The 21,451-nt window shown below is 59.4% G+C and overlaps 1 protein-coding gene across 1 annotated transcript in view; it reads right to left on the reverse strand.

Moving 5' to 3' along the window:
• Positions 1-3,979: 3,979 nt before the first annotated feature.
• RARA (retinoic acid receptor alpha) overlaps positions 3,980-21,451 on the reverse strand; it is a 34,445-nt gene continuing 16,973 nt past the window's right edge. Inside the window, 7 exon segments of the mRNA NM_001012645.1 lie at positions 3,980-4,754; positions 5,346-5,504; positions 6,341-6,545; positions 7,881-8,057; positions 8,298-8,458; positions 10,455-10,596; positions 11,903-12,051. Coding sequence (NP_001012663.1) covers positions 4,537-4,754; positions 5,346-5,504; positions 6,341-6,545; positions 7,881-8,057; positions 8,298-8,458; positions 10,455-10,596; positions 11,903-12,051 — 1,211 coding nt within the window. The 3' untranslated portion in view covers positions 3,980-4,536.

Genomic DNA, 21,451 nt, shown 5'->3' on the forward strand with positions numbered 1-21,451 from the left:
CTTCAATAGTGAACAAAACCTGCCTTCGTGAAGCTTACATTCTGGTGGGAAGGAGGGCAGTAGAATATACCACCAGGTATTGCTCAAAATAAGGCGAGACAGTGACTATCCCTGAGGTGTGACCCTGGAACAGAATGTAGCAAAGAGCTAGCCCTGAAGCTGGCTCCAGGAAGGGCATTCCAGGTGGAGGGAATGGTGAGTGCAAAGGCCCTGAGGCAGGAATACGTTGGGGGTATTTGAGGGCAGCAAGAAGGCCATGTGGCTGGAATAGAGTAAGGGATGGGAGTGGGGGTCACCAGCACCTCAAATGCAACCCCAACTGCCTTAGTTTTCCATCTCAATGTTGATGTCTCCATCCACCCAGGCCACCTCCACCAACTACTGCCAAAGCCTGTCTTCTGCCCGCCTCCCATGTCCTGTCAATCACCTGGTCTTCCCATTTTGCCACTTAAGCATTCTTCCCCTCATGCACTCTCACCCCTTCAGAGTCTGCCCAGGGCCAGCCCTGTCACCGGTGGCCTGGAGAGCTCCCACGGCTTCCACTCTGCTCCCTGCAATTCCCATCTGAACAGCTAGCTCACTGGCTTGAAATCCTTCACTCCCATCACTCTCAGGGTCAAGTCCGGCTCCTGGACCAGCCCTGGCCTGTGCCCATCCCTGCCCCTCCAACTTACTTCTTCCAGCATTCCAACGGAAATGGTTAAAGCACAGAGCTGGTGATGGTTTGTGATCACATGAAGCTATTTATCACCTCTGTGCCCCTGCTTGCTGACTCTTCCCCTTAGACCTTCAGCTGGGAGGGGGCACCTCTTCCACGAAGCCTTCTGATATTTGCCCCAGGCCTGGTTAAATGCCCCGTGGGAGGCCAGAGATACTGCTAAACATCCCCCCATGCACAGGACGGCCCCCCACCCCAACAAAGAATCCCTAAGCCCAAAATGTCACTTGTGTGGTGGTTGAGAAACCACTCAGCAGCGATGGACTGTGAGCCATGGAAAGCAGCCTCAAGCTCCAGCCAAAGGTACTACTGGGGCAGGGGGCACTTTGTAAAGGTGGGGCTGCTGCTTTAGTCGCCACAGTGAGGGCAACCCTCTTGGCATTTGGTAGGGAGAGGCCAGAAATGCCATGATGCCCTCCTACAGTACAGAGTTGTCACATGTGGGGTCACCCGTGGCTCAGTCGGTAGAGCATGTGACTCTTGATCTTGGGGTCATGAGTTTGAGCTCCAGGTCAGGTTCAGGGCTTACTTTAAAAAAGAAAGAAAGAAAGAAAGAAAGAAAGAAAGAAAGAAAGAAAGGAAAGAAAGAAAGAAAGAAAGAAAGAAAGAAAGAAAGAAAGAAAGAAAGAAAGAAAGAAAGAAAGAGAGCAGCCCGGGTGGCTCAGCGGTTTAGGGCCGCCTTCAGCCCAGGGCGTGATCCTGGAGACTCAGGATCGAGTCCCACAGTCCCATGTCGGGCTCCCTGCATGGAGCCTGCTTCTCCCTCTGCCTGTGTCTCTGCCTCTCTCTGTGTGTGTGTGTCTCTCATGAATAAATAAATAAAATCTTAAGAAAGGTCACACATGACTTTAGGATGTCCCACGGGACAGTCACACAATGTCACACAAACCTCTCTATAATTGCCTGAGCCCAAAGCCTGATCTGTTTTACATGTAAGACATTATTAGGGTTTTGTTTGGGGACTTTTTTCTTTTTTTTTGGTACAGTTATTATTATATATTGCCAGCTTTTATTTGAACATTCACCCATACTCCTTAAGTTTCCTGGGCTTCTTGTACTGAATGGCTTCCAACCTTCTCACATCTTTTAAATCCCAATGTATTAATTAAAAGCAGAAGCAATCATAGGATGATGTCATCATGGGCAAAAACACACTGAAATTCATAATCCTTTTCCTTTGTTTCTCCTTTACGCTACAGGGTGATAGCATAGTGATTTTTGTAAAGCACGTGGGCAGGTATGTTATGTTAAATTTCTGTCCTAGTCAAAGTGTCAGAAAAAATTTGCTGGAGGACGAGAACCCCTGTCCCCACACGCACGCTGGCCCGCCGGACGGCGAGATAAGTGAGGCGCTGCCGCCACCCGGTGGCCGAAATGGAAATGGCAGGCACCCCACCCCCATGGAAGGAGCTCGCCCTGCCCAGGCGCCCTGCTAACCGCCCCCAGACACAGCCTACACTGCCACCCCCCAGGACCCTCAGACCTCAGTGCTTGCCGCTTCACTGGGGACATCAGGGCTCCAGGAAAGATCTCTGGCTGAGGCGTGGGAGTCCTGAGTACTGGTCCCCCATCTGCGATGAATTCACTGTGTGACCCTGGGCAAGGACACTGCCCTCACTGGGCCTTGACGTGTAGTGTGGAGGGTGGACAAAATTGCTCTTTTTTTTTTTTTTTTTTTTTAAGATTTTATTTATTTATTCATGAGAGACACACAGAGAAAGAGAGAGAGGCAGAGACACAGGCAGAGGGAGAAGCAGGCTCCATGCAGGGAGCCCGACGTGGCACTGGATCCCGAGTCTCCAGGATCACGCCCTGGGCTGAAGGCGGCGCTAAACCGCTGACCCACTGGGGCTGCCCCAAAATTGGTCTTTGATGCCACTACCTGCCTGTCACAACTGATCCTCTCAACCAGGAGCAACCAGGTTCCCCTGCAACCTGTCTTCTGTGCCTCCTGCCCACAGAGTGACTTCAAGGGCAGGCAGGGGAGGGTAGGACAGTCCTTCTTGGTGGCACCGGGATGGATGGGCTGGCCTTCTAAGCTTCCCCCCAATCCTATGTTCCTGTTAGGTTACCAAGGGCTCCTGACCCAGGTACCCATGCCAACTACCACTCCTCAAGGTCGAGTCCAAAATAGAACTCCTCTGCCACTTAGTGACCCCCCAGACCCAAGCCCTGACTTCCAAGGGCTGGGGACTCTCCGAAGGCAGGGGCTGGCTTCCTCCCTCGGACTGGGGACTCTCTGAAGGTCGGAACAGTTCCTCCTGTCCCCTCCCCACCTCCAGACTGGAACTCCCTGACATGGGCTGTGTAGACCCCTAGACCAGGCCTAGCTTATTCCACCAGAGACCCCAGCACAGCCAGGCAGGCGACTTGTCCCCCCTGCTCATACCCAACCCCCCATCCCCAGCTCCCTGCCCACACCGTGAGAGAAGGCAGCTAGGCAGTGAGGCTCTGAGGCACGTGTAGAATAAATATAACTTTATTCTTTATCCAGTAGATCTCAGTGGAAAGTCCAACAGTAACAGGCGCACCAGCGGGCTCTGAGGGGAGGAGACCCCAACCCCGGGGCAAGGAGGGCAGGGCAGAGCCAGCTCCCCCAGCCTGGGGGTGCAGGGGGTGAGGGGAGGGGACCCCCTGGAGGCCCGTCCTGCGGGGCAAGGAGGGGGTACAGGTATGGAGTGAGGGGCGGGGGGCAGGCTAGGGAAATGGGAGGAACTCAGGCCAAGTGTGTCTGTTGGCCCATCTGTGCAGGTGTGTGTGTGTGTATGTGTGTGTGTGTGTGTCTAGGGGCCCTGTGGGCAGTGCTGGTGGCTGTGAGGCTGGGGGACAGGTGCAGCTTGAACTCCTTGGCCAGCCCCTTCACGGTGGGGGCTGGAGGGCTTGGATGACGTGAGCCCTGCTGGACAGGCAGCTCTGCCGAGGCCACGGGGCTGAGAAACACACGGGTATGTTGAGGCCCCCCCTTGCTGGGCCCCTGCCCTCTCTCGTGGGAAGCCTCCTCATTCTGGGGGCTGCCTGAAACTGTCCACACCCAGTGGTTAGGCAGAGGGAGTAGGGGAGGGCAGACCTCGGAAAGTTAGTACTTCACAGTTTTAAAGAGAAAACTTAGGAGGAAAAGGCTGGGGAGGAGGGCTAGGGGGTGTGGGAACATGGAGAGAGAGTGGGAGCCCCTTCCGGGCCACTCCCCCCTCCCAGGCCCACCCCCCTCCAGCTCTGGATCCAGCTCCCCCCAATACACAGCACAGATTCCTTCAGTATAAATGTGCTTAAAATGAAAATTCTTATTAAAAAAAATCAAAACCAAAAAAAAAAAAATTAAAATAAAAACAAAAACCAGCGAGAATTAATACCTGGGGGTTGGTATGGCAGGGTATGTACAGGGGGAACCCCCCACCCCTCTGGCCCACCCCCTCTGTCACCAACCAAGGCAGGGGGGGGTTCCCGACCGGGGGGGCAATGGCTTGCGGGTTCTGAGTATGGGGGAGCCAGGTCCTGGCATTTGCTGGTGATGAAGATGTGGCGAGGGGGGCAGAGGGCTGTCTTGATGAACACAAGGCCCCCAGGCTCCATCCTGAGGCCCAGGACCAGCGGTCCACACGCAGTTCACGACCTTGCCCGTGATGTCAGCCCAGGCTGCAGGAGCAGGCAGTCCTTCCTGCCCAGGCCTCCATCTGAAGAGTCACGGCCTCCTCCCTCCTGTCCCCGAGGAAAGGGAGGACAGGTTTGGGGGGTAGGGCCGGCAGGGGTCTCATGGTTGGTAGAAAGGCAGAGAAAAGCCAGGGCGTGGGGTGAGGGCTGTGTCCACCGGGCACGGGCAGTCACGGGGAGTGGGTGGCCGGGCTGCTTCTGTTTGAGCTGGGGCTGAGGCTAGGGCTACAGCTGCCGGGTGGGGGGGCCAGGCCGCCCCCATCCCGCCCCCCGCCCCCCGGTTGTCCACTCAGAGTGTCCAGGCCCTCGGAGTTCTCCAGCATTTCCTGGATGAGAGGTGGCATGGAGCCCGGGATCTCCATCTTCAGCGTGATCACCCGCTCAGCCCCTGCAGGAGAGGAGGAGCTGAGGTCAGCATACCGGTCTGGCCTCACAAAGCTCCAGGAGGGAGGGGGCACGGGTGGGAGGGCCGGTTCCACCAACATGGACATCCACTATGGACCGAACTCGGGCCTCAGTTCTTCGACGGAAGCCAACTCTCTTGAGCCGCCAAGTCTAGGGGCAGCAGCTGTCTCAAGCTCAGGCCCTGACATCAGACTGCCTAGGGCTCCTGTGTGCTGTGTTTATGGATTCTCCTACAGACCCCTCAAGAACAGCTGTGAACACCACCATCATCCCCATTCCTCAGATGGGAAGGTGAGGCTCAGAGCTGCTGGGTGACCTGCTCAGTGCACACCCATACGCTCTGGTGGCAAAGCCATGCCCTCAACTACCGTGCAAAGGTGACAATGCCAGCTTCGAGCTCACAAGCAGGTCATGTGGACCCGGTGAAGTCCAGATGAGTTTGGGCATCGTCGTGGGCACAAAAGCATAGGGCATCAGCTCACATGTAGGGGGCCTGACTCTGGGCATGGGCAGGGGGTCCCGGGCAGGGTGTTGGGAGTCCAGCTCTCGCGGACACACAGGGCATGAGCCTCACCCTTTGCACTGATGCTTCGCAGGTCTGTGATCTTCATCAGCATCTTGGGGAACATGTGGGGGCGGCTGGGCCTCCGTTTCCGCACATAGACCTTCAGCGCCTCCAGCAGCGGCTCTTGAAGCATGTCCACCCTGTCTGGCTGCTCCAGGTCCTGCCGGTCTGAGGAAGCAGACGCCCCCTGAGCAGCGGCCGGGACAAGCAAGGCACACAGCCGCGCTCCCAGCCTCGGCCACTGGGGGGCACGCTGGCCCAGGCCACAGGCTGAGGATCTCTGCTCCCGGGACCTCCCCACACAGAGCAGTGGACAGGTCTGTGTGCTGTGAGAAACGCCCTGAGAGGCTCTTAAGTGTGAGCAGAGGGCATCTGGGGTTGGTGTTGCCCACACTGTCCTTTCGGACAGCTCAATTCATAGGGATGGGAGCCCGAACACAGGCTGTGTCTTTCTCAGGCAAAGGGAGGATGACCAGGTAGGTCTCACACCCACCCATTACCATGGATACCAGCACAATGTCAAAACTCTCATTAACAATCAAATAATAACTGCAGCCAACATTTACTGAGCCTTACTGGAGACAAACTGTGTCTTATTTATTACGCTCTTAATCGCCCCCCATCAACCTTATGAGGCGGAGACCATTATTGCCCCATTTTAAAGGAACGGGGGCTCAGTGAAGTTCAGCAACCTGCTGAAAGTCATAAGCTGGCCAGGATTTGAACCTGGGTGGTCTGACCCTCAAGCCCTCACTCTTAAGCCCCCTAGAAAGGGCATGGCCTGCAAATGGCAAACGAGATGTCAAGTCTCCAGCTCCACTCCTTTACTGTGTGGCCACAGACCCGCCCCAGCCCCTCTGGGTTCTTGGTTCAGCCCTCTGAGAAGGGCCTGACAAAGGCCGAGGTCCCCTGCTGATCTGAGCCCGGGCTGCTGCCTGGAAGGGACTCTGGGGGCTGCCCCACCACCCTGAACCTGGCTCCCCAGCCCCAGGCTCCCTGCCCACCTCCACAGATGAGACAAATGGCACTGAGAAGACCAGTCTCAGCATCATCCATCTCCAGGGGCAGCAGCTGGTTGGCGAAGGCGAAGACCAGGTCTGTGAGGGGGCCAAAGCCGGCATTGTGCATCTGGGTCCGGTTCAAGGTCAGCCCATCTGAGAAGGTCATGGTGTCCTGCTCGGGCGTGTACCGCGTGCAGATCCGCAGGATCTGGGTGCAGAGGATGCACGAGCTCAGGGACTTGACCCATCTCCCCAGCACTTCCAGTACCAGCATCCCCACACAACCACCTGGCGGGCAGCCAAACCAGTGCCGTCCGATAGTCCGATAGAACCTTCGTCCGATAGAACCTTCCGCAATGATGTGAAATGTTCTATGTCTGTACCACGCAAATAGTAGCCACTGGGCACTTGAAATGTGGTTAGTGTAACTGAGGAACTGAATGGAATCTAATCTTAATTTAAAGAGCTACACACAGCAAGCAGCTACTGCACAGTGCAGATCTAGATCACCTGGTCTCCATGAAGAGAATCTAGACAGCAACTAGAATTTTTAGGAGGCAAGGACCTAGCAGGTTTAGGTCTACAGTTCCCAGGATTGGGTTCACAGCAGAATTCCATGAATGTGTATCAGCTTCAACCATTTCAAACCCTGATCCAGGTTTGAAACTCTTGCATCTGGGGCAGTTGACTACCCAGAAATGCCACATTCTGCTCCTCCCACCCCATCCCTACCAGGAAGCTTCAGCCTTGTCACCTCCCAGGTTCCCCACCCTGGAAGTGGCCAAGAGGGGACAGGTGGGCCAAGCCCATTAAGGAAGTCAAGGAGGAGAGTCCTCTAGCCTTGACTATGACATTCCCTACCATGCACATCCTGCTTCTAGCCTGGCCACCCTCTGCCCCGCCAAATGCCCTGCATTCCCCTGAATCCAGCTGGTCTCACCCCGTTGGTCCTCTCACACCCTGTTTTTAAATTAGGGCCCTCCCATGTGCCCCTTCTGTACAACCCGAGATGCTCCCTCCTCTGTTGACACCTTCCCTGCCCCCCGCCCCCCTGCAGCTGGCTCTCTCTCCCTCAGGGAAGGGACAGCCCTCCCCATCTCCAGCCAGTGCTCAGCACAGTTTGGTAACCTCTGTTTATGTATCTGCTGCCTCTACCCACAGAAGGTTCTCAAGAGAGGGGCCAATGTTGTGTCCACTTCCATTCCTAACACCCAGCTCAAGGCCTGGCCACACAGGGTCCTAGGTGAATCTTTATTAGACTGAAGATGGGCAGATGTGCAGTGGGGTGAAAGGTTCAGCGGAAAGATGGGGTGAACGTGGATGGGTGCGTGTGTGGGTACATGGGTGAAGCAGTGTACATCCAGATGCCAAGGGGCTAAGTGAACAGGTGGACACGTTGGGGAAAGGAAGGGTAGACATTTGGGTAGGAGGCGCTTGGACAGATCGATTCCAGATGTGTTTGGGGAAGGTGGTTATCTGAATGGCAGGACCTCCTCCAAGGACTCAGGGGCAGTACCCGGGTGGGCAGGGTGCAGACCCTCACCAGGATGTCCAGGCAGGCAGCCTTGAGGAGGGTGATCTGGTCAGCAATGGTGAGGGTGGTGAAGCCGGGCAGTTGCTTGGCGAACTCCACAGTCTTAATGATGCACTTGGTTGAGAGTTCACTGAACTTGTCCCAGAGGTCAATGTCCAGAGAGACACGTTGCTCTGAGCTGTTGTTCTGAGAGGACGGGGGAGAGTGAGGGCCTTCTCCTCATGTACCCCTTCTCGGCCTGACTCTGCCGCCCCCACAGGCCTGCCCTCCACCCACTTCACTTCCTGAGATCTCCTTGATCAGGAAGCAGTAGGAGGAAGAAGAGGGGAAGGGACAACACGGAAGCCCGGGCAGGAGTGAGGAGGGGCAAGATGGGCCCTGTGGCCCCGGGCACACCCCACCCTGCCAGGATGGGGGAAACCATACCGTAGTGTATTTGCCCAGCTGGCAGAGTGCAGGGAAGGTTTCCTGGTGTGCTTTGCGCACCTTCTCGATGAGCTCCCCCACCTCGGGCGTCAGCGTGTAGCTCTCAGAGCACTCGGGCTTGGGCGCCTCCTTCTTCTTCTTGTTTCTGTCGTTCCTCACAGCTGTGGAGGGCAGAGGCCAGGGTTACAGCAGGTGTAGGCAGGGGCCCATCCCCGCCCGAGCTCCTCCCCACACAGAGCCGCTGGCTGCCAAGGAAGTCACCCGGCCAGGCCTGGCGCACGCGCACAGAAGTGCACATGCAGGAGTGCACGTGTGAATGCGCACATACAGGTGCACAGGCGGGTAAGGTGTCAACACACGGCCCGCCCCTCCATGCCCACCTGACCCACAGGCCAAGGCCTGTCCCGGCACGTGACCGCAGCACACACACTCCTTGGCCAGCCCATGGCCCCTGTGCTCCCACCTCCCACACACCTACGCCAGCCCACACGCCAGGTGTGCAGGTGTCCGGGGCTGAGGGCAAGTGTGCAGAGGGTCCCACCTTCGTGCTCTGCCCCCCACTCCCTCTGCTGCCTCCTGCCTCCACTGGCCCCCAGCCCTCCTGGGCAGCAGTCTCCCTGGGGGTCCCTGGAATGGGCTCTGAACAGCCCCCCAGCCTGAAAGTGGGGGCCTGGGCGGGAGAATCTCTCGGCCCATTAGCCGGGGGAGCTGACAAATCACCAGGGGCGCTGAGCCGCACACACCACTCGGCTTTAAAGAAGCGATGGGGTCGTTACCAGCCGATTATCCCAGACACACAATCACTCACAGGGCCAGTGGTGGCGGCTGCTGACGATGGAGGAAGAGAGGGTGGGGGTGGGGGGGCCCGGGGAGGGGACCGGCGGGTGGGGGTGGGGGGAGCTGGCATAATTTGGAGATCACTCATGTCGATTCTGCAAATTCAATAAAGTGCAAGGGAGAGGAGGGAGAGGGAGAGGGAGAGTGGGGGGGATAATTTGGGAAGAGAAAATTGCAGCTGTGACAAGACGTTTATCATTCGGAAGCTTTAATTCTATTGAAATGGCAGCTGCTCAGCTCGGGGGCACAGAGCAGGCGGGAAGGGGGGGAAAGGGGGAGCTGGCGGTGGGAGGGAGGGGGGTCCCCACCCTGGTCCTTCTGTGCTGAAAAGCTCTGGGAGTGGAAGGCAGCAGAAGCGACGGGAGGCGGCGGTGATGGGCCCTGAAGGGAAGGGTCCCAAGTTGTCACCCACTCTGCAGCGCAGAGCTGCCACTTCCCAGGCACCAGACCACACGTCCTCTGCCTCCGGTGGTGGGAGGTGGCAGGCCCCGCTGCAGGGGCCCCTCTGCTCCCACCTGGGGCTCCTCCAGTCCCCCCTACATCCCCTCCCCACTTCCCTCTTCTGCTGCCCTCCCCACAGAGGGCTGGGGGGGGGTCCCCGTGGTCCCCCTCCCCCACCCCCTCCCCCAAGGCTCAGGCTCCATGGCAACGGCCACGCAGACAAGGAGGCGTCTGTCAGCGTCATTTATCTCTGACATCATCAATCACCGGTCACCACGGCAACACCCATGATTCAACACAAGAGGGTCTCCCTGTCCAGCCCTCCCCTCCCTCCCTACTTCCCTCCCTCCCTCCGGCCTCAGCTGAGCCCAGACTGGAAACCCCCAGCTCCTCTGGGATCTGAGAAGTCCCAATTCTCTCTTCCAACTAGAAGCCCCTGGCTCCACCAGACAATGGCCTGTAGATCCCTGTGCCAGCCGTATGCCTCTACCAACACACACAAATACCAACCAGCACCCCCACTGCAAGCCCTCCCCTATGATGCATAATCCGGAGGGCCTCAGGTAGGCCCTGAGCCCGCCCCAGAGCCAGCAGGGCCTGGAAGCAGACGCACATGCACACGTTGTGTGAGCACACACAGCCAGCCACGTGCAAACAGGGATGGCTGCCCACACACGGGCACACAGCTGGCGGGACGCACGGACAGACAGGTCCTCGGAGTTATATACAAACCATCCTTAACCGCAAGCCCACACACCACGCAACAGGCACGCACATTCACACACACACACACACATACACATCCACACGTTCCTACTCCCATAGTCATTAGGAGGCTCTGCCTAATGCACAGCCGGCCCCTGGCACCATGGCACTCACACTCCTTGGACATGCCCACTTCAAAGCACTTCTGCAGCCGGCAGTACTGGCAGCGGTTCCGGGTCACCTTATTGATGATACAGTTCTTGTCCCGGTGACATGTGTACACCATGTTCTTCTGGATGCTGCGGCGGAAGAAGCCCTGGGTATGGATGAAAAGGAGTCAGGTCAGCCACACCCATGGTGGGAGCAGTGCCAGCCTGCGGCCTCCAGCCTCAGGGACGGAGGGGCCAGTCCAAGGGCTGCCCCAGGTCTTTGGCCATCACCTACCTGGGCAGGAGAAGGTAATGAAAAGGTGAAGAAAACAGTCCACCTCCAAGGACACCCCCCAGAAGGATCCCAGTACCTGCCTCAACATTGCAGGTGGGCAGCGGTCTTCCCACAACCTAGACCTACAGTTCTGGCTTCCTCCCTCCTGGGGAAAAGGACCTCAGGGCCACTAGTAAGTCAGGAAAGGGGGCAGATGGGACCAGATGGGAGAGAGGCAGAGCTCTGGAACCCACAGCCCTTGGCTCAGAGCACAGGAAGAGGAGGCCATAGAGAGACACACACAGGCTGGCTGGAGAGATGAAGATGCACGCACGATCAGGAGTATGGCAGCACGACACGTGTTCACCGGCCAGGCAGATGTGCATGATCCTATCTGTGTACATGACCCGGCTGGCCAGGGGCTGCACAAAGGCTGACCAGACAAGCAGATCAGAGGCAAACTGGGAACAACCGGACAGGACAGGCAGACACAGAGTGTTCAAAGCCCTGTGCTTTGCCTTGCTCTTTGCCCCACACCTGGGGATAGCCACTCTGTGCTGAGGGGCAGCCCAGTGCCTCAAGCCTTAAAGCTGAGCAGCTTCTGCACCCCAATCCCAATACACAGGTTCGGGCACTGGGGAGACTGGGGGAAGAAGCCAGGCCGACAGCTGCTGGGACGGTGGCAGCCACGTCTGTGCTCTAGAGCCCAATGTGGGCATGGGGAAATCCGGTCAGACACCAGGGATGCCACAGCTTGGACACCTAAAGGAGAGGCCAAGGCAGGGCGCCCGCTCCTAACTGCCTCCTGCCAGGCTGCCATGGTGAGGTTCGGGCAGGGCCATTGGGGGCAGGCCTCCTGGGTCCCTAGCCAAGAGCCAGTTGGCAGCCAGCTCGCTATGACAACCTGGGCAGCAAGCAGTAGCAGGGCGGGTGTATGCCCTGCCGGCTGGCGGATGGAGATGGAGAAAGGGGTTCAGGAAGGAGGGTGAACCTCTGGTTTGGGGGTTCCTGATCATTTACAGGAGGGCTCGAATGCAGCTTTCTCTCCAAAGTTCTGTCACCTTTGGCATGGTATCAAGAGCAGCAATTTCAGAGACAGCCCCCCGACCCTGCAACAACAGCATGCTCCAGGACTAGGCAGTGGGGACACCCCATTTATCTAATCAGAACTGTCCTTCTCAGTGACCCCCTCAACTCACCTTGCAGCCCTCACAGGCGCTGACCCCATAGTGGTAGCCTGAAGATTTGTCTTGACAGACAAAGCAAGGCTTGTAGATGCGGGGGAGGGGGGGTGGCGAGGGAGGACTGGGCACTATCTCTTCGGAACTGCTGCTCTGGGTCTCAATGGCTAGAAAGAGAAGAGGGGAGAGGTGGTTAGAGACACAGGTCACCATCTCTGATACCATGCTCACTCTGCCTCAGTATCTCCCCCAGGAGCCTCTCCTAGCCTCCCCACTGCCACCAGGACTCTCACTCTGGGGCAGGGACAGTCTCAGGAAAGCTGGGACTTCTCAGCCAGGCTTGGACAATGAGCCTGCCAATGAAGCTTCTAGCGCCCCATCACTCCTGCCTACTCTCCCAGGACCCTACCTTCAAAATCAGAAATATCAGAGGATAAACTATCAGATTTGTATGTAGACAGAGCTATACCTGGGGGGTGGGGCCAGGAGTCAGCCTGGCTCTCAAGCCCTGGTCCCAGGGCAGCCTGGCCCCATCTCCCCCAAGTTAGGAAGGAGTTAAGGCCTGATGAGGAGGGAGGGAAGAGGACACAAGCTGGGGGCAGAGGAAACTGGGGTCAACAGGATATTCAAAGCGGCCACTCCCCCACCCCCCTCTGCTTCCGCTCCCTCCCCGCCCCCCCACTGCCAGTAGCCACAACCCCTCCCCCACTTAAACAATCCTCTGGCCAGGGACCCAAGGCAGGGTGTGCAAAGAAGAGTCACAAATGTTGGAGCAGAGCAGGTAGGGATTCCCTGAGATAAGCAGAGGGACCCCTGGAGACAAGGAGGAGAGTCCCTCTGGGCCCCGGAAGCCCACTGCTCTGGGTGCCCTGTCTGGGGGAAGCAGCATGACAAAGGGGGGTCTGTTCCCATCAATGCTCTGTCTGTCTGCCCTCAATACTATGTCCGGGTTACTACCCTCCTCCCCTCCAGTTATTCAGCTCCAAGAGAGGGGGGCGGGCGGGCGGGCGGGTGTGTGTGTGTGTGTGTGTGTGTGACCCAGCCAACAGGGGCAGCCCCCACTAGCCAAATCCTCCCCAGTGCCTGGCCCCCTGCCCATCACCCCAGGCAGAACAGGGCTGGGCTGGGTGGGAGCTGTCTGTGCTGGGCTGGGTGGGAGCTGTCTGGTTGGGCAGCTGGAGGTGTATCGTGCTGGATGACCGAGGCAATCCCAGATTCCCAAGGTACCACTGGGCATCCGCCAGAGCCTTTGCCAAGTCTACTTGTCCAGGGCCAAGGAGGGGCAAAGATGTCTCTCTGAGGAGGTAGATCCAGACCCCCTCCTACACCCCAGAATCCTACCTAGTCTCACCCTAAACCCCAGCACACAAGGTTATGGAATTCAGAGAGTCCCAGAGCTCTTGGTCCAAGCACCTTACAAGCCATGAATCACGTGGCCCCAAAGTCCAGGCACAGAGAAAAGCAGCAGCCGGACATTGGGGGCTGGCTGCACATGACCACCCTCCCCCTTACCTGCAGACACCCCAGGGACTGCCAGGCGCTGATGACAGGGAACCAGGCCAATGGCCTTGGCAGGGCTTTCCTGGCTCTTAGTAGGGCCTGGGCACCACTTCCCCGGTCAGCCTGGCTGACCAGCACCGCTGTGGCCCTGGGCCCCTGTCCCTGCCCAGAAGACCAGCCTACAGCAGAGGAACAGTGGATGCCCATACCCCTACCAATCCACAGCCTCTTCAATGACCTTCCCTGGCCCTCTGCTTCTTACCCCAACACTAAACTTGCCCTGGCCTGGTTTTCCCCCCACCTCCCCCTCCCTGAGGCCAGACAAGCAAATCAGACAGGCGAGAGGCCTGAGAACAGCTGCTGGGGGGGTGGGGTGGGTTGGGGGGCCTGGGTGAGGCCAGGAGGCAGAGGGGTGAGCGACAAAGGAGCCCTTTGTTGTGCTAACTTTTTCCAAGACGTAAAAGGAGTAACAATAGACAATCCAGACTGGTGGTGGTGAGGGGGTGTCAAGGACAAGGGGGTGTGGGGGGACCATGGCCTAGAATCCCAGCCAGCGTTCCAATAAGCAGAGGATGGAGGCACTGACCTCCCCCCTCTGCCCTCCCCATCCACCCTTTGCCCCAGGCCTACCCACCCAAGGCCCCACCTCTAAAATAGGCCAGGCAGGAGGGGGAGAATGGACAGTCGGAGCTTTGAGGTACGCTGAGAGAGGGGAGGGCATAGGGAGACACACAGGATACTGGGAGGAGGGACAGACAGCTCTAGGGCCAGAGACTGACGAAAGGGGCAAAGACCCAGAGACATTTGGAGCTAAGGCAAAGTCCAGGGGGTGTTTATAGAACTTTGAGCGTGCTTTTGAAAATTGTTTTTTGGCAGGATTGAGGGAGATGAGCTGAGGTGGGAGCTAGTTTGGGCTGATGAGGCCTCCTTTTGGCCCACCCCGCTGAAGCTAGCTGCCTCTGAAGCTCTGGCATGCCCTGCACCCCCACCCCTGCACATCCCCACCTGTCACCCAGGTAACTGCTCCGAGGTGTCTCACTGTGCCCTTTGAACCCAGAGCCCTGGCCCAGTCCCCACCTCCCCAGGCCTCCAGCCAGCAGCCTAGGGCACTCAGCCACCCGCCCCCCAGCCTCCACAGTAGTGAGGACAGCCTTAACTCAGCACACCCAACCTCTGGGGGAAGGACTACCGGGGGGCCGGCCCCTCCCTGCTCACCTCCCTCCCAGAGAGGCCCCAGCCCACAAAGCTCTCGCTTCCTGCAGAAGGAGGAGGCTGCAGGAGCACCACACCTTCCCGGCTCCAAGTCCCAGCGCTCCACGGAGGGCTGGAGCCCAGGAAGCCAGGTGTTCCCTCCCGCCGGCGCTGCCAGGTTCCCCTCCCCAGGACGGGGACGGGGGCAGGGGACAGGGGGCAGCAGGCACATCGCTCTGGATTCCCCACGCCCCAAAGCCGTTCGCAGGCTCGCACAAGGGGCCGGTTTCCTGGAGGAGATCAGCAGGAAATAAGCCGGGCCCCTGGCCAGCGGCTCCCCTCCCAATCCAGCTGGCGCCCGCTCCTCCACAGCTCCCCTCACAGCTCCCCCAGGGGGGAGGCGGCGGAGGGGGCGCAGGACCCCCCCTCCGTACCGCCCTTCCTCCCCTCCAGGGGTGTGGGTGGGATAGTTCTGGGTGTAGCTGGCGGAAGCAGGCCCCTAGCCCAGCGCCCCCGATAAGCATCTCTCCCCCTCCCCCCAACACGGGCATCCACGTGCTTCACATTCTTGGACGTCTGGGAGCGGGTGGAGGCGAGAGCGGTGAGACTGGTGGGGGACAGACGGGGAGCCACATCCTGTGGACCCCTGGTCCTCCAGTGCCCCCTAAACGGGGGCCATGAGGAGGGAGGCAAGGTCCCTGAGGCCCTGCAGGATTGAAAGGGTCTCTTCCCACCTTTGGTGCAGGTGGCAGGAGGCAGTGGAGGAGGAATGTCACCATAGGACCTCTACACACACCGTGGGGTTCCTCACAAGGCAGTGGTACACCAGACAGGGTCAAGTCACCGCCCCTCCCCCCAGCAGGCTCTGGGTCTTTCTTGTGTCTCAAAACAACTCCCACACCCACCACTCCCAGCCCACAGCTTGGGGTTGAGCCCACTGGCACCCCAGCTGACATGTCCACACACTTATACAGGGACTGTGGGAAGAGGGGAGCAAAGGCCTCTAGCTCTACCCAATCCCAGAGTATGTGGGAAACAGGCCTCCACTTCCCCTTCACTAGCCTCACCAAACCCAAGACTTGGACTCCATGCTCTGCCTCCCCCACCAGTGTGGGTCCAGGGAACCAGGAGGTGCCCCCTAGTAATAAAGGAAGAGATGGGGTTGAAGCTCAAGGTCTGATCCCAGCTTCCCAGTCCTCTGGCAAAGCGGCCAACGTGGTGGAGGGAGTGACCAGGGCAGCTCTGCCCCAATTATCCCCCTGGGGAGAAAACACCTTCCTCCACCTCTGGAGGGTGGGAAGAAGGGTCCTGGTGTCACACCTCTTACTTCTCCCCTTTGACCAAAGTCAGCCGACACTCGACACTCGCACCCTCCCAGCCCTCCCACAGTTGGAAGCCTGCAGCCTGCAGCCTGCAGCCACCCAGCCACTTGTCCCCAGAGGCAAAGGTCAGGGGGCTGGACAATAGGAAAGGCTAGGGGTGAGGTGGTTCTGGGAAGGGCAGAGGTGCGATGTCTCTCCACTTCAGGTCTCTCTCTTCCTAGAGCCAAGGAGCTGGGGGGCTACCCTTCAACCTTCTCCAGTCTGCCAGGCCTCCAGGGACCCATTCCACCCCTCCTCCCTGGCAGCCGGTCGGGAGGGTGAGAGAAGCTCCAGGGAAGAGTGGAGCCCAGAGCAGGGAAAGGGAAGAAACCCGACCCAGGTAACAATAGCCCCCAGGCGCCGGCTCGCTCCCACCCAGGTACACTACCTCACCGCTGGGTACAAACACGCCCAGGTGTGCACCCCAGGCACTCACAGCTCCCAAGGGTGCACCGAGCCCCTCCCTTCCAGAGGGGCCCCAACCCAGATGGAGGACAGTGGGAAGGTGAGCAGGCCACCAGGACTCTAGGGTTCTCATCGGCACCCCTCTTAGGGACAAGCCTAGCCTAATGCAAGCCCCAACCCTAAATGTAAACAAGGTAACAAAAGGACACAGCTGGATTGGCAGGGGATGCATCCCTCATTTCCAGGGCAGCCCCAGACCCACAAAAACCAAACTCATCTCCCAGAGAACAAGCCAGATTCAGATTAGGAGGGAAGATTCTTCCTACCAGAGCCGCCTCTCCCCCACTCCCCACCCCCATTCCTGGGACGGAAACCTCAAAGATGCCAGCCAAGTGTCCAGGGCCAGAACGACCATCATATGGACAGGTGCCCCTCCCCAAGACGCAAGGGTTGGTTAGGATCGCAGACGGGTGTCAGATGAAGTTGCCCCTTCCTGCCACACCCCACTGCCAACACCAAAGACATGGAGCGGTCCCCTGACACCAACTCTAATGACACAAGGGCAAGGGCTGGGGGCAGCAGCTGTTGCACAAGAGGGGGGCTCTCCCCTAGGTTTTGACGGGTGGGATCTGGGAAAGAGGCCCCTCCTCCTCAGAGCAGATTAGACAGGACCTGCACCCCACCCTCCCGGGTGGGAGAAAGAACCACTCTGCTGAGAAGCTACCATGTTCCAAGAGGAAGATATAAACTGGGGGCCAAAGGGCTTCGCTTCCCCTGCCTCAACTGGCAGGACAGATGAACAAACGTTTCCTGAAGGGAGAAAGCCCCAAAGTTCCTCAGCCCTGATGTAACAGAAATAGCACCCCGGGCTTCTCGGGAGAGTCCAATCGTCCAGCAAGGGCACCCCAGCGTCGAGCCTCGGCGAGTGAGGAGTAGGGACCCGACCCCACGACGCGCCAGGCCCGCACCCCCGGGGGACGGGGAGCGCCGCCGCCCCCCCTGGCCCAGCTCCTACAACAGGAGGGGGAGGCCGGTACCTACAGTGGTTTGAGCCATTCCAAAGCGGAGTCCGGAGCGGGGTGGAGTAGGGGCCAGGGGCGGGGAGCCCCTTCTCCGGGAGCAAACAGGCCCGGTTCTGGTTATAAAAATCCACCACAAGGAAGGGACTGGGGGTGGGGGTGAGCCCCCCCACTTCCACACTCTCGTACATCCTCCCCGCGAAGACAAGAGGTCGGGGCGGGGACGTCCTGCGCGCGGCCTCCCTCACTCCGCCGGCGGCGCCATCCGCGGAGAGCAGCTGGGGGGCGAGGGCCACGTACCCGCCCCAGCCCCGGCCGCCACCGGAGCCGGGGCCGCCCGTCGCCCGGAGTCCCGCGTCTACGCGGCCGGCCGCGCCGCCGGTCCCAGGTGGAGAGCCGGGAAGTTGTGCGTGGGGGAGGGGTCCCTCGGCTCCCCCCGCCGGGAACGCCCGGCCGCGGCCCGGGAACTCAGCGGCCCCACCTCGAGGGGGGCCCCGTCGCGAGTCGCATGCTGTCCGAGGCCGAGTCCCGCGGGCCCCAAGCGCGCCGGCCGGGGGCGGGATCGGCGCGGGCCGCGGCGGGCGGGGAGGTGGGGGGCGCCGGGCGCTTCCTCCTCCCCGCCGGGGCTCCCGGGCTTCTCCGGGGCGAGGATTCCGGGTGGAGGTGGGGCCCCCGCGGGCTCCGCCTCCGCCTCCGCCAGGCCCGGGGCGGCCCGCCGACGCAGGAGCTCCGAGGTGCGGGCCGCGGCCCCCGCCCCGCCCCGCCCCGCCCCGCCCGGCGGCCCCGCCCCCGTCCCTCCGCCCGTCCCGTCCAGGCGCCGCCCCTGGCTTAACCCTTGCCCGGCGGGTCCGGCTGCCGCGGGCCAAACGCAGGGAGCCGACAGCGAGAGGAGGGCTGTGGCGGGCGAGCGGGGAGCCCGGGGAGGGGGAGGAGACAAGGGGGGACGCACGGCGGGGAGGCCCCGGAGGCGGCGGCGGAGGACGGGCGGACGCCGGGGGCGCGCAGCGGCGGGGGCTGCTCGCGGAGGCGGGGGCGGAAGGGGGCGGGCGTCTCCCGCGTCCCGGTGCCGGCCCCCAGCGTCCCCCGTGGTTTGGTCAGTCCCCGGCCCGGCGCCGGGGGAGGCGAGGGGACGGGGCGGGGAGCAGGGGGTGGTCCCGGTGTCCTCCCCCAACACACCCCCCACCCGGCCCGGGCCTCATTTGCCTAATGCCATGCGGCTGAACTCTCGCTGAACTCGCCCGGCGGCGCCTCACCTCCGGGTGACCCACCCACCGCTGCCCGTGACATCACCCGCTCGCCAGCCCGCCCGCGGGGCTCGCCCTCCGGCCCCCGGCCCGCCCGCGCCGGGCGACAGCCCCGGGAGACAGCCCCGGGAGACGCGGAGGGCGGCGGCGGGAGGCGGAGGGCGGCCGCGCGCCTGGCCGGGCGTTCGCGCCACGAACGCGGCGCGCCAGGTGTCCCGGGTGTGACATTGTGCGGCTCGGGCGCCGAGTCGGGTGAGACGCCGGCTTGTGTCATTGTCTGTGACATCATGTGTGACTCCGGCGCCCGCCCGCCCGCCCGCCCGCCGGAACCCGACGCGCAGCGCGGAGGCTGGGGCACCAGCGCGTGCCGAGGGGGCTCTCCTCCCCGAGCTCCGCGCGCTTCCGGCGAGCAGAGCCCCGCCCAGGGGTCTCCCAGCGGCTGAACCGGCCCGGGCCCCCAGCGCGCGGTCCAGCCACGAAGGGCTGAGAGGAGGGGCTGGGGCCTTCCAGCTGACCACTTCCTCCCGGAAGCCCTCGGGATGCCTGTTTCGGTGGAAGAAAGGCCCAAGAAGGCGGGGATGTCCCTCTAGGGACAGGGTAACAGGGTATCCCGTGACTCCCACTGACCCTGCCGCAGAACTCCCTCCCTCTAAAAGGAGAGAGGAATTGACAGGCTTCCCAAGGACATCCGTCCCTCTAGAAGCCAGGTTCTTAACCTACGTTGTCACTGACTCCTCAAGCAGCTTCCAAGAAATAAGTGGGCATTATTCCTATTTTACATGTACAGAAACTGAGGTCTCAGCAAAGCTAGCTGGGTTGTCCAAGTTCACAGTGCTAATAAAGGGCAAGTGAGTATTTGAACTTTCTGCTGCCAAAGCCCGTATTTCCACCCTGCCAGGCTGATTCAAGAAAAAGTATTTTCTGAGCACCTCCTATGTGGATACTGTGGTAAGCCTGTTCTTGCAGACCTTATGGGGCAACGGCCATTAAGCAAACAATCGCTAGTTCGTATATGTATATATACACACATATATATGTAATTGCAAACTGAGGTAATTGGTATTATGAAACAAGTATAGTATGCTTTGAAGAATTAACACAGGTACCTAATTTACGTTGAAGAGTCAGGGAGGACCTCAAGGCAGAGACCTAAAGAAAGTTTAGAAGTTAGGCAAAGAGTAGGAAAGAATGTGGTCCCAGTAAAGGAAAGAGCCTGTGCAAAGGTCCTGGGGTTAGGGACTTGGGGGGGGTATGCTTTGTTCACGGCCCTGATAGAAGACTAGGAAGACAGACACAAGACCAGGCTGGAGAGGTGGGCTGGGGCAGATCAGGTGGGCTTGTTGGCCTCAATATGACTTTTTTTTTAAGAGAAGGTGTTTTTTTTTTTAATTATTTATTTATTCATGAGAGACACACACACAGAATGAGGCAGAAACACAGGCAGAGGGAGAAGCAGGCTCCATGCAGGGAGCCCGACATAGGACTCGATCCCGGGTCTCCAGGATCAGGCCCTGGGGTGAAGGCAGCACTAAACCGCTGAGCTACCCAGGCTGCCCTGAATTTTATCCTAAATGCAAGAAGAAAGCTTCAGATTTACAGTGGTATAAGATCCTTCAAGCAGCTGTATGAAGAATGGATTGTAGGAGGGCAAGACAGACCAGTTAGTAGTTGCCACAACAGTCCAGGCAGCACAAACAGAGCAGGAGGAGGTAACAAAGAGGACTCTGGTGTGTGGCTTGTGCAACAGCGAAGTTCCCAAGACTGCAAGTACAGACGTCTACTGGCCTGGTGGACAGGTGGCTGTGGGGTGCCAAAGTGAGGTCCCACCTAAGTGAAGTCTGGGCTGCAGATGGAGTGCTGAGGTCTGGGGCACATATGCAAGCCTTGGGCAGTGGATGAGTGCCGGGCAAGAGGGCAGACTGCTTCCACAGGCCTTGGTCTCTTTCCTCCCAAATGACATAGCTCCTGGGCACCAGCTATGTGCTAGGCTCTGTGGTCACTGCTGTGAGGTACTAAGGGATCTGAAACTGTCCCTGCCATCAAAGACCTGGTAACTGGGGGAAAGATCTCCCAAATGATTATAGCTCACGCAGGAATGGGGGGTGGGGTGAGAGAAGTCATTTCATGATAGAGAGATGAGTGTTGGGAGAAAAAAAGATAAGGACCCACAGGCATTAAAGGTGTGAGAGTATCATGAGGAAGGGGGAACATCTGTGAAAATTTCTGGAAAGAGATAGTGTTCAGGATGTTCCTTAAAGGATGGAGAGGATTTCTGGAGCTGGAGAAAGAGAGAGGTCCAGGGGGAGATACCTGTTGTCTGGGGGCAACAGCAAGGTCATGGGGCAGGTCAGAGAAGCACACAGTGTCCTGGGCAGAAGACAGGGAAAGGAAGGGACAGCTGCCTGCAGGCCTGAGACCCATCGTCCTCTGCTGCTCCTTTGTCACAGTCCCCATAGTTCCTCCAGGGCTGAGTGCTTAGCAGGCCCTCAGCAGGTGTGGGCTGAACTGAAATGGCCCCACCTGTGCCAGGCCCCTTCCTGTCCCCAACCCCATCTGGAGGGGATAACAAACCAGAAACCATGCGGCCTGGAGCCAGACAGACATTGGGTTCCAGTACAGGGTGGCTAGCCCCCAAGACACTGCCGAGCTCCATCCGCCTCGTCATTGCTACTCTTGCAGGGTACTTGAAGCTCACCCAGGCTCTCATCAGCCAGCAGGTCACCGTGGCCTCAGAGCAACTCATCCAGCCAGGAACGCATTAAGAGTCTTGCTTTAAAGAGGAGGCTACAGACTCAGAGGACGGGTGACCTGCCCAAGGCCACACGGGAACAGCTGTCCTTTTTAAGC

The sequence above is a fragment of the Canis lupus genome, chromosome 9, assembly GCF_011100685.1.
Source record: "Canis lupus familiaris isolate Mischka breed German Shepherd chromosome 9, alternate assembly UU_Cfam_GSD_1.0, whole genome shotgun sequence".
Lineage (NCBI taxonomy): Eukaryota > Metazoa > Chordata > Mammalia > Carnivora > Canidae > Canis > Canis lupus.